The following is a 12176-nucleotide window of genomic DNA, read 5'->3' as shown; positions in this document are numbered from 1 at the left end:
GGACTGTATTTTTCCCCTTCCAGGCCCTCAGTCCGCCCTCCTGAGGATATGATTTTCGGTTTTCAATAAGCTGTAAACGACACCGCTGAGCACCCCAGCAAGAGCTGGGTGAGCGCGGAGGAAAAGCTCATTTGCACAGTGAGGAAGTTGGTGAGTGAGTGCTGCCTGCGAGGTGCCGAGAGGGAAGTCCGCAGCTGTCTCCTAAAGGGACCCACTCCTGTGAGCCAGTTAGTTTGGGCAACAGGCTGGGAGGTGATGAGCAAATCATGAGGGATAAACAAACATTTTATGAGGCTGATATTGTCATTACCTTGAGAAAGGAAATATATGTATGTATATATATATATATTCCAAACCAAAACAACAACAAAAAACCCCCAAGGTTTCTCTGAAAATTCACCAAATATAAGGTGTGTTGTCTGTAACTGGTTGGTATATTTAACGTACCTCATGATTTCGAGCACATTCCTCGAAAAAAAAACAAAAAAACAACAACAAAAAAAACAAAAAAAACAAAAAAGGGGGGGTTAATTCCTTTTCTTCAGATGATGCGGTTTGTAAAATATTCAACCAGACCGGACAAACCTGTGCGTGCTTGTCAATTATAGAGAAGAAACTAAGATGGGCACAGTATTGGAAGTCAGGACCAACAAAAATGCAAGTGATGTAATTTCTAAGTCACTTGGATCTGAGGTCTCCAGACACAAAGCCTCATTCACTTAACAGATTCTAGAATGTCAGCCGTGTGATCCTGCTTCAAACATGAGCTATGAGAAGAAGCAAATTAAATAATGTAGCTCAAGACTGAATTTACTCACAGTTCTCTCCCCCACTTTTTTTCCCACAGGTCCCAGGATGTTAAGTTAGAAATGGAGATAGGTACACTCAAACAGGACAGGGTATGTCTTTTCCAAAATGCTTGGAATCCAAAGCATTTCAGATTTCAGGGGCTTTGGATTTGGGATATTGGCTTAGAATATCCCTAATCCCAGAGGTCCCCCAGATCTGTCATGTTAGCTCTGTTTAAATAATTCTGTTCTGCAGTATCTCAAAAAAATTTTTTTGAGTCAACTACGTCAGTTGTATAACCTTTGAATCTTTTGGAAACATCCTTCTCCATGTCTCCTTCAAGGCCAAGTTCCTCTCCATTCATGTGGAGAAAGGAGAAGCTGTATTTATTAGAGAAGACAAATAGAAACAGTCTCCTGTATCATTAAAAAGTGAAGGGTTTTGACCATTGTATATTTCATTTTTTAAAAGGAGTGTTCAGTAGTGCAACTTCTACTAACTTGCACTTCTGTCATATTTAGCAGTCACAGCCAGTGAAAGAAAACTATGTAGTATTTAAATGAAAAACACTGCTCATTCCAAGGCCCATGGTAACACAGGTCTCAACAGTGGCCCTTGGCCAAACAAGCTACTCCTAGTAACATAAATTATAAATCAGAGTGATAAATTTGCTAAATTGAGACAAAATTTAACTGATATAAAATTGTCCATAATTTTAGAGTATGGTGTATTGTTCCAATAAAGGTGTTCACTGTGTAATAAACTCTTGAATTCAGATAATAAGCTCACATTGCAAGTGCCTTGAGCTGCTGAGCCATCCCTCCACCCCCCCCCCCCCCCGTTATTTTGATAGGAGCATGAATTAAAAGCTCGGGAAAACAAGACTCAACAGACAGCTTTCCCTACTACATTCCTGTAGGTAAGACAATCCTCTGGACTCTAGAGTCTAGAGGGTCTTTTGTATACTTTAAAAAAAAGTATGTTTTATCTGCATGTATGTATGTGTACACATTGCACAGTGCTGTGATGGTTTAGGCCAGAAGAGGGCACTGAGTGCCCTGGCCTGGAATTACAGGTAGTTGTGAGCTACATGGGTGCTGAGAACTGAACCTAGGTTCTCTGCGGGAGCAGGCAGTGCCGAGCCAGTGAAACTGCTGAGCCAGTGAAAGGCTGCTCTTCAGTCCTCTTTTATGCACACTTATGCACCTGTATGTAGCCTAGCCATTTAATTTCTGATTGCCAGTATCACTGACATCATTCTACTTATGCACATCATTTATTATTTATTTTAAAAAATCACCACCAAAAGCCCAGCACATCACATATATCTCCCTCAATACAAGAACATTCCTGGAAATACATATTATTAGCATCATCCAGTTCCTCATTTAGACAATGAAGACTTATAAGATGACTTGTTCCATATCATGTAATTAGTAAGGCTCTTCATACCCAGGTTCTCCTAACCACAGGGCTTGCTGCCTTAATGTGTGAGTGGCACTACAAGAAGGCTTAAGGCAAGGGATGAGTTAATACCTAATGCCCATTCTGGAGTGTAAGCAGGTCAGATGTTATCCAAAGAATGAGTGTTGGGTACAAACACCTGAATATGAGAACAGACGAGTCAGGAAATTCAGTTGCTTATGAAAGAATTATTTTTTTTGCAGTTCATCAGACATACTTTAGGGATTCTTCCTTTCCCTCTACCTTCCTTTTCACAAGTCACCCATGATCCCAACACCCTCCCATAGTCTATCAGCTCTCCTCGGATTCTGCTTTGCTTCCCTCCAACACTGCCCTTTCATCTTTATCTTTTGAACATGGCTTCACTTTTGTTTTCTGGAGTGAGCAAAGGAGTACTTCTCCATGTGCCAGAGAAATATAAACTAGCAACAGACATGTGACAGAAATGTCTGCCTCACACTTGACTCACTGCTCATCATCAGCTTCAGTATCCTTGCACTTCCTGTTTTTCTTTCCTTCTTTTTTTCTTACTTACTAGCTTGAAAAACCAACAGAAATAATTATAGAAATGTACTGCAGAAAATACAACTCATCTCTGTCCATATAATGACTTAATAAAACATAGTCTCATGTGATACATACACAGAGGCACAGGTCATGAATCACACAATAGATAAAGCTAGCTAAAGTCAACCAAGTCTTCCAGTAAGAAAAAGCAAATAAAATGCCACAGAACAACAGGTCTCATCTTTATGAATTAAAGATGCAGAATACACAGCTTACTCTGAAACCATTTTACTTTATTGGATTATGGAAAAATTAGGAAGTGCAAAGTTATGTAGGCACAAAAATAAGCCTTTAAAGTGCTTTTGGCTTACTTTGTCTCTCACATCTTCAGATTGGAACATATACATACAAACTTACACAGAGAAAGATATAGTTAAAAAATCATAAATACATCTCAATCTTTAATACATTCCAGATAAAACTGTACAGAAACAAGACAGAACATTATACAGAATGAAAATATATATCAAGAAGTTCTTCCTGAATGTGAGGATTGAAAGACTCTGGGGATGAGACATTTATAAGGGAAACTTTAGCAGAATCAAGTTCTCCTGTACCTGGAGTAGATAAGCTGTGCTCTCATTCTGAGGCTAGGCTATTGAATGCAGGGTAGTCTGAAGCTTCTACCATGGCTCAGTGATTGAGGGGACATTAATTAGACATTTACACTGAAGATTCTTTAGTATTTCCAAGGGGTACAACAATACATACAAATAGGTATGATTCTCACTATATATGTATATTGCATATATAGTGTGGATGTGAAGTGGCATGTGTTTGGCCGCACACATGTAGACATATAGACATTTGTGTCTGCATGCATGTTGAGCTCAGAGGACAGCCTTGGGAGTCCTTAACAAGCTCCAGTGATTTTGCTTTTTGAGGCAAGGTCTCTCACTGGCATGAGTAGGCTGTCTGCCTGGCCAACAAGCCTCTGGGATCTGCCTCCTTTATCTCCCCAGTCAGAGGATAACAAGTACATGCCATCACATCTGGCTTTTATTTTAAATGTAGTTCTGGGGACTGAACTCAAGTCCTTGTGCATGTAAGGCAAGTACTGTACTGACTGAGCCCTCTTCAGGTCAGTCCAAATATATTTTAATGCATTCTATTTCTTCTAAACTGACAGGACATGATAGCACATTCAGCTGCTATTCATCTGTGGGAAAAGCATTGATACATAACTAAAATACATTGAGGGATTCTCAAATCACAAAGCTCATGTTCTCCATGTACATGTGTGAAGGTTTATTTGACTTCGCTGTGGTACTTCATAAAAATCAAAGGAGCATATAAACAAGATATTTTGCCACAAAGACACACATAGAATACACAACAAATGTCATATGATACAAAGAAACAAAACTCATGATCTTCACATTTACAGAAATGTATAAAATCTTCTCTGAAGGAGTGTCTGTCAGTCAAACTTCTCATCTTGAAAATTATCTGCAGAGTCGAGATAGTCTTGCAGTTGTTTATATTTCTGCATATACAACAGAAAAATTAGTCATTTTATCACAAAGTCATTTACTCGCAAATAAGACAAGCCTTTCTAGCTACTGAAACACATGCCATGGCAATTGGGAACAAAAATCACTTAATTATAAATAGAAGCTCTATTTCAAATAATAGAGCTAATTCTGTTTCTAACTCAGAAAGCATTAGAAAGAAATCACATAATAGCATTATTAATTTCATGCCTCATAAGTTATAATTGTAAATCAGTATAAATATAATAATTCAGGAGCTAATCCAACATATATTTGTGGAACAGCTGTGTATGTATATGAACAGTTTTCTACTAATGACTGTTAAGGGGCACAGCTTTAAAAAACACTTTCCCCATCCCTTAGACAAAATGCTCAGAGCAAAGAACCAGCACCCCTGCCCTCAGAGTCAGAAGAGAAACCGTGGGTAGTTGAGGTGACCAGGGAAGTGTGACATTCAACTTGTTTTGGACAAAAATATCTGATAAGCAAAGTTAGTGGAAAAGTGCCCTTCCCCCATGCTAGGAGATTAAAAGTTCATCCAACAGTAACATGACAAGGGAACATAGGATTTGATAATAATCTGATGCCTTCTGAAAGAGATAGGGCCAAACCAAAGAGATTGAGTTTGAAGAATAAAAAATATGAAGTACTAGATTGTGCATTGTGCAAAGATTAGACAGCAATGTTATGTTGCTAAAGATTTGTGAACAGGGTACTGACCTCATTTGAAGTTACATGTTCAGAAAGCTGGTTAGCTATTCTCTAACTGTCTGGCAATGAGTTATGGATCTGTGGTGACAAATTAGGCAATGAGGGCTCAAACTTGTGAGGCAGCAATGGCATTGGAAGGTGAAAAACAGTGTGGAACCTGTTAAGAGATGCACTAAAGGTGCCCTGGCAATTTCAAGGTGAAAGAGTACAAGAATAATGGCAGGCAGTGCTATCATAGGCAGATCAAGGAGCAGAGAAGATACATGAGTTCACATTTAGACACAGAGTCCAAGTATTCATATCAGTTGAGGGATTAAATTATTTAATGGTTTCCTGATCTGGTTTATGAACTCTGAGAGAAGACCTCAATGGCCTGAATTCTGTGATGACAAGGATTCATGGAAGGCAATGTGAATATTGCATTTTCATCTTAGGCAAGGCCACAAAGCCCATTTTCAAAACCTCAAAATCTTATTGCAGCACATTCCTAGGAAAGAAGAAAGAAAAGAATAAGACAGACAATGATCTGTTAGTATAGGCCACAAAGAGTTCTCTTGGTTTTAGTACATGGAAGTAAGATGCTCTATGATCGGAAACCTGCACCTCAAAAGACTGGCTGTAATTTTATCTTTATATTATTTTACTCAACTATTTATAAAATTCGCTTTGGAAAATTAAAATATACCTCAGTATATAAAGAGAAGCAAATAACAGTCTTCGCTTGCTTATATTACAAAGAGCAGCTAATGGTAGTCGATCACTTTCTAAGTCCAGGCCCTAAAATATGCCATCATGCACATGATCAAAGCCCCAATTATCGCTTGGTTCCCATTTTATAGGGAGCAACAGGCTCGGAGAGATCAAGTAACTTGCTTTCACATTCCACTGTTAGTCAGTGGCAGGGTAAATATTTAAATGCATGCTCTTAACCTTTATAGGATGCTGTTTTGAGTTTTAAATGGCAGGCGTGGAGTGACAGCTGTTCTGAGAAAAAAAGGAAAACCACAAAAGGGAAAGTGAAACAGAGGAAAGGTCATTAGGACCACTCTGCCATCTTCTCTTCCTGAAGATGCGGTTCATCACAGAGCCTCTGGGAAGTCTGGGCCCTCCGTTAATAGTGAAGAGCACTCTCCAATAACAGTGAAGAGCCAGATGGGCGTTCTGACAAGAATGTTCCAATTGTGGAAATGGGGTAGAGGAAAGCAGTCAGATTTATTAAAGTAAAGTCTGGCATTCTCCACCCAGAAGAAGCAATGAGACTGACAGAGGAGAGGTGCTATCGGCTGAGAGGCCTTTGAGAGACTGAGCACATAAGCTGTGCTCCTCACCTTTAATTTACTTAAGAGTCAGTCAGTTTCTTAAATGTTAGATGTTCAATGCCCTTAAAGAGTTCATTCAGTTGGTCTAGGTAAAGTCAGAAACTATGTTTTCTTTCTTTCTTTTTTTTCCCCACAAATTTCTAGGTGATTCTGATGTGTGTGTGTGTGTGTGTGTGTGTGTGTGTGTGTGTGTGTGTGTATTATATTGAAAAAATATGAAAAAATATATATCACATTTCTTGAAGACAGGGTTTCTCTGTGTAGCCTGGCTTCCCTGGAACTCACTCTGTAGACAGGCTGGCTTCAAACTTTCAGAGATCTGCCTGCCTCCGCCTCCCAAGTGTGGGAATAAAGGTGTGTACCACCAACCAGCTAAGAGTAATATTTTGAGAAATACCAACTTAGAATGTAGAAGAAAAAGAAAAAAATGGCGAAAGAGGGTGAAGACTTAGTAAGAGAAATATCCCAGTATAATTTGAAGTTCTTATCTATGTAATAGATTATAAATTATTTTAAATATAGCTGTAAAACAGAATTGAACTTCTTTTGTGGATGTGTTCTGGTATGTGCATGCACGTGTGTGTGTGTTTGTGTGTGTACCCTATCCTTAGAGACAATGTCTCTAGTTGAATCTGGAACTCACATACTTGGATGTGAGCAAAGCTCAGGAACCTTCTGTGTCTGCTTCCCCGGCACTGGAAATCAAGCACATGCCATTGCACCTTCTCAGTTGGTGCTGGAGATCAAATTCGGGTTCTCATGCTAGTGTGGCAAAGCACTTTACCTACAGAGCCCTCTCCCTTTCCCTCCGACTTGCTACTTCTGCTGACGTACCATCTTCTCTCCCCGGTGCCAAGGTTTCTATCACTCAATTCCAAAAATGTTAGTGTCTACCTCCCAAGAAAGCCCATCATCGTCCCAATGAAAGAGAACTGTTAGGCATATTAGAGTATTTTAGAATGGCATGCATGTTTATGGATTTGGGTTTCATTGTGCTTTCCCTCTCCTTTGTTTTTTTTTTTTTTTTTTAATATTAAAGCTAACTTAATAGCCCTTGGTTATTAGACTGAAAGTAGATGACTCTAGTACAATAATTAGGAGGAAAAGCAATAATGAAGTTTAGTTTTCAGCTTTTTAGTTTATGGCCAAACAGACTGAGAGAATAGGAGACAAATGCTTACAAGAGAAGGAACAGGTAAGGGGCAGAGTGTGAAACAGAGCAGAGAGCAGAGAAAAACAGCTTGTGCAAGACAAGAGAAGCATGTGACACAGACAGCCCAGGCATTGCAAAGGGGAAGAATAAATGTGGAGACATGACTGACTACAGCCAAAAAAATACATGCGTCACAAACATGCACAGTGCTGTCTCACTGAAAGGGACAGCAAGGCTCAGAAATGTCTGATCTTTATTTATTTATTTATTTTTTATTTTATTTATTTATTTTTGATCATTTTTTTTTTAAATCATAACACACACACAAAAAAAAACCAGTGTATATATTTATGCTGGGTATAAACTTTCTGGTTTCTAGGTAATCTTTTGAAAAAAATCTAAAAGTATTTTTAAGTTAAAATCTGTTTTAAAAAGCCCTGAACCCAAGACGCAGTGAAGCTCTTTGCTGCTTTTCTGTGAAAAAGTGTTTCCTGCCCTAACTAAGCATATGTCTTCTTCCTTTAACATCTAATGTTAAAAGGGTTAGTTTTTTGTCATCTTGGCAGAAGCCAGAGTCGTCTGGGAACAGGAGTTCCCAATTCCTGAAAATGTCCCCATAAAATCTGCCTGTGGGCAATTCTGTAATGTCTTTTTTTAAATTAAAGAAAGATGGGGGGGGGCAGCTCACCTCTGAGCAGGGGTCCGGAATGGTACATGAAAGCAGGTTAGGCAAGGCATGGACAGCAAACCAGTAACCAGTGTTCCTCCTTGTCCTCATCAGTTTCTGCCTCGAGTTCCTGCCCAGCCTTCCCTCAGTGATGGACTGTGTCCTGAGAGTTGTAAGATGAACTCAACCCTTTCCTGTTCAAGCTGCTTTAGGTCATGGTGTTCATCACAACAAGAAGAAGCATTTGTATGAGGATTAGGTATTTCTTTTTAAGTTAGAAATGGCATTGTTTTATTTTTGCTAGCAGGCATGGGCTGTATGGTGTGGTGGCCTCAGTGTAGATGTGGATGGGGAAGAGGTGATGACTTGGTGTCTGGAAGGGAAAGGAGAGGGTTAGATACACTTCTGGGAAGACTGGAAGAAGGACTCATGGCACGCTATAGCTAAGCCTTCAATAAGGTTGAGAAATTCTTGGAAATCTAGCTTCCCATGACTGTTGAGGTCCGGCTTCTTCATCATGTGGTCAAGGACACAGGGTCCCTCTGGTTCTTCGTGAAGGCAGCCAGCTCTGTGTTCATGAAGGCAAGGAACTCAGTTTTGGAGAGTGCCCACTGTATGTTTGGAATCAGGGACTTGATGCATTCAGTCTCTGTAGGCTTGGATATTTTTGTCAAGTTGAAGAGTGAGGCCAGGCTGTGACTGCGGTTGACAGCGCTGGGACAGGAATACCAGAGGATTGGGTATTTCTGTGGTAGACCTGACCATGTGTTTTTTAGAAGATTACTCTGGCATTCGAACTTTGGAAAAGCTGTTGAGCATTCAGAGATCAGTGGCCTGTTCTGTAGAAGACTGGAAGAATTGAGAGTAATGCAGATGATGAAGGTCTTGGTTGTGTCTCAGAAGGAAGTCTGAAGGTCTCTTAAAGACTATCAGTGCCACAAGATATTCTGAATTAAGAATCTGTGGTTCTGGTCAGCTGGCATTGAAGAATCAGTTATAATTATCCTCTGAAGTAAAACCTTTCTTTCTAGGACAATTCATACTGGTAACCTGGGCTGAAGAATCATGATTGAGAATAGCATCATTAAGGTGCAATCTTCCAGGAAATGTTTGCTTAGGGTCAGCGCAAAGAAGATTGATCCAAACGGACCAAGGGTGTATCTTTCGCGGGTAGCTAAACTCAATAATGTGTAGGAGTCACACAGATGGTACTGGTTTTGAAGACATGAAGGGGTCATGGAACACAGCTGAAGCTTTGCAGTGCAAAAGGCCAATAGTGAGGGTTCAGCCTCAGTTGCAGTAGAAGCCCAAAGGATTGAAGGAGAGGATGGAGAGAAGCTGAGAATTGTCACCATGTGGCAGAGTAAAATGTCCTTGAAGAAAGCCAGGAGAAGCTGTAGGCAAAGGTACACTCCTGCTACTTCTGAGTCCTCAGCATGTTGGAGATGACAATACCATTCGATGACCACCCCAGAGAGCATCGAGTGTAGAGTAGAGATGGTCAGAGCTTAAGAGACAAGCTGTGACCTGAGACTTGTAAGCTGAAATAAGCTATTTCACCCCAGATGCTTCTGGTTATAGTGTTTTATAACAGCAATAGAAGCCTAACTAAGACAGAGATTGTACTTTTACTTCCTTTCCTTAAGAACATTTTTATTCCATAGATGAGTCTAAACCTTATTAAGCTTCTTCTAAAATCCATAGAAATACTTGCCATTTTCCCTGCAAGAAGTTGAAAGTTCTTCATATATAAATACCTGTAATTATTACATATGATACACAAAAAACACACAAAGACTGGAACTATAGCTGAGTGGTACATCACCTTCCTAGAATACACAAAGCATAGGGTTCAATCTCAGGTACCACAAAAAGGAAAAAAAATAAATGTAATATACCAATAGATTTTCTAATTCTACTATTAAGCTAGTATCTTTTAAAGGCTTCACAAAAAAGCACTTAAGAAGCTCAATGTCTCAGAAAATGAAGACAGGGTGACTAGCTAGGTCTTTCCTAAAAGCCAATGAAAAATATGGAGGAGTTAGGGAAAAGACCTTCTGTAGTAGAAGCAGCAAAGTAAAGTATGAAAACATGAAGAGAGTAAAAGGAGAGAGTAGTAAGACACAGGAAGACCATGGGATGCTGTGCTGAGGTAGAATAACCACAAAAGGAAAGTAATTGTGATGTTCCTCTCTGCAGTGACCCCTCTAATAAACATGCTGGGCCCTAGGATGGTCCTGTGTTGCTGCTTGCTGTCTCTTTGCTCATAAAGTTTATTTTTATGTTCTCTTGCCTCACTTTCGCTCTTTTATAAAACTCCCTATTATATAACCCAGGCAAAAGATATCAAGCCAGACTCTTCCATTTCTTCTCTTTTCAAGATGAAATATGACACTGATCCAAATTTCCTGAATAATTTCTATTTGCTCTTTCTCATGTATCTGCAGGACTAAACCTGTTTTAGAAAACTGCTATCTTGAGCATTTTTTCCACAGCATAATTATAGGGGCTATGTGAGCAGAACAGATCTGCTATATTGCCAGGAGAGCTTATGAATCCAGTGGACTCCTCAGAAGCCCCCGTTTATCCCTGCTATCAAATTCAGTGACTATCAACGTGCAGGGGAATCAAAGCAGGCTCCACAGCCTGAAGCCTCAGCATCCCTCTCCATCTTCAGTCCCAGGTCTTTAAGAGGATGTTGGTGTATTAGAATTGGTAATCAGGACCCTTTCCTCAGACTGGCACCAGATGCTTTTTAAGTCTTAGGTCAAAGGGACTTAAAAAAAAGCAGACAAAGTTGAGTCCTATACTTTGCTCTCTGCACACACAATGCACTCTGGAATATAATATTCATATTGATTCCCAATTTGACAGGACCTAGTATTACTTAGGACACAAGTCTCTGAGCTCATCTTTGTGGGATTTTCTAGATTAGGGTAATTCAGGTACAAGAATTGTTCTCTAGGTGTGGTCCGGGACTGCATAAAGGGAAAGCTAGGTGAGCAAAGCATTAATCTCTCTGCAGGACTTCCTCACCATGATGGACTATGGCACTCATCTGTATGCCAAAATAACCCTTTTCTTCTTGATACTTCTGTCACGATATTGTATCATATATCAACAGAGAAAGTTACTTAATATATAAACAAGGGTGACATGTGTAAAAAAGAAAGAACAGATGCCTTTTGTTAAGGTACAACATTGTTGTTCAATAAAATCTACAGGAAGTGAGTGAATTCTTGGAACATCAGTGTTTTTTTTCCAACAGAACAATGATAAACATGGAGGGAATAGGCAGCAGAAGAAGAAACATCAGAACAGGAGGGAAGGGATTTTCATAAGTCACACTGTCAACAAATGTCATCTTTTTGATGGCCACTCTGCAGATTCTACAGAATGAGGCGGTCTACAATCTTACCTTTCTAATCCAGCCACACTCTTCAGACTGACTGAAGACTCTTTCTACTGTTTTTTTAACTTCCTCATCTTCAGCTTCTTCTGTTTTTGCAATGGAGCAGCATTCTTGGTATAGTTGGAATTTAAAATGTTTCAGTTGATGATAAACTTCGGTGCGGTTAGCACAAATTCTGCCAACAAGAAATACCTATATTGAGAAATAAATATGAAGTGAACATTATTTCTGATTTTTCAGATTTTCCTTACTGGTAGAATCTAAAACATGTATTTTTAACTTTATTTAAATAGTTATACAAATGATTGCTTTATCTTTTCTTATCTATGCCACCAGTCAACAGAACTTGTACCTATACTATGCTTCCAGTATTGGGCTGACAGCTAACGGCAAAGTGAGGATGTACCTGTGTTAGGGAGCTTAGGAGAAATATGAACGATTATAAAACGCTCAGGGTGCTACCGGTGAGCACTCAGGTGCTCAGGGTGCCACCAAGATGTCAGTAAGGAGGGAGCGTCACCTAAACCAGCAGAGACAGGAGACTGATCAAGTCCATGTTTCCTTGTGTGTGTGCATGTGTGTATGAAGGCCATAGGGCAAT

At 39.6% G+C, this 12176-nt stretch overlaps 1 protein-coding gene across 3 annotated transcripts in view; it reads right to left on the bottom strand.

Annotated features, from left to right (window-relative positions):
* Nucleotides 1-3032: 3032 nt before the first annotated feature.
* Ccdc82 (coiled-coil domain containing 82) overlaps nt 3033-12176 on the bottom strand; it is a 31332-nt gene continuing 22188 nt past the window's right edge. The window contains exons 8-9 of one of the 3 annotated variants that reach the window (XM_021635099.2): nt 11582-11767; nt 3033-4306 (exon numbers count right to left, since the gene is read on the bottom strand). In XM_021635099.2, coding sequence (XP_021490774.2) covers nt 4241-4306; nt 11582-11767 — 252 coding nt within the window. In that variant the 3' untranslated portion in view covers nt 3033-4240. Of the gene's footprint in view, nt 4307-7872; nt 8537-11581; nt 11768-12176 lie in introns of those variants that run through there. The other 2 variants (XM_060369321.1, XM_060369329.1) reach the window with 2 other exon arrangements.

Source organism: Meriones unguiculatus, chromosome 1, assembly GCF_030254825.1.
Source record: "Meriones unguiculatus strain TT.TT164.6M chromosome 1, Bangor_MerUng_6.1, whole genome shotgun sequence".
NCBI lineage: Eukaryota > Metazoa > Chordata > Mammalia > Rodentia > Muridae > Meriones > Meriones unguiculatus.
The sequence above is the reverse complement of the archived record's forward strand: the minus strand, read 5'-3'. Positions and strand labels throughout refer to the sequence as shown.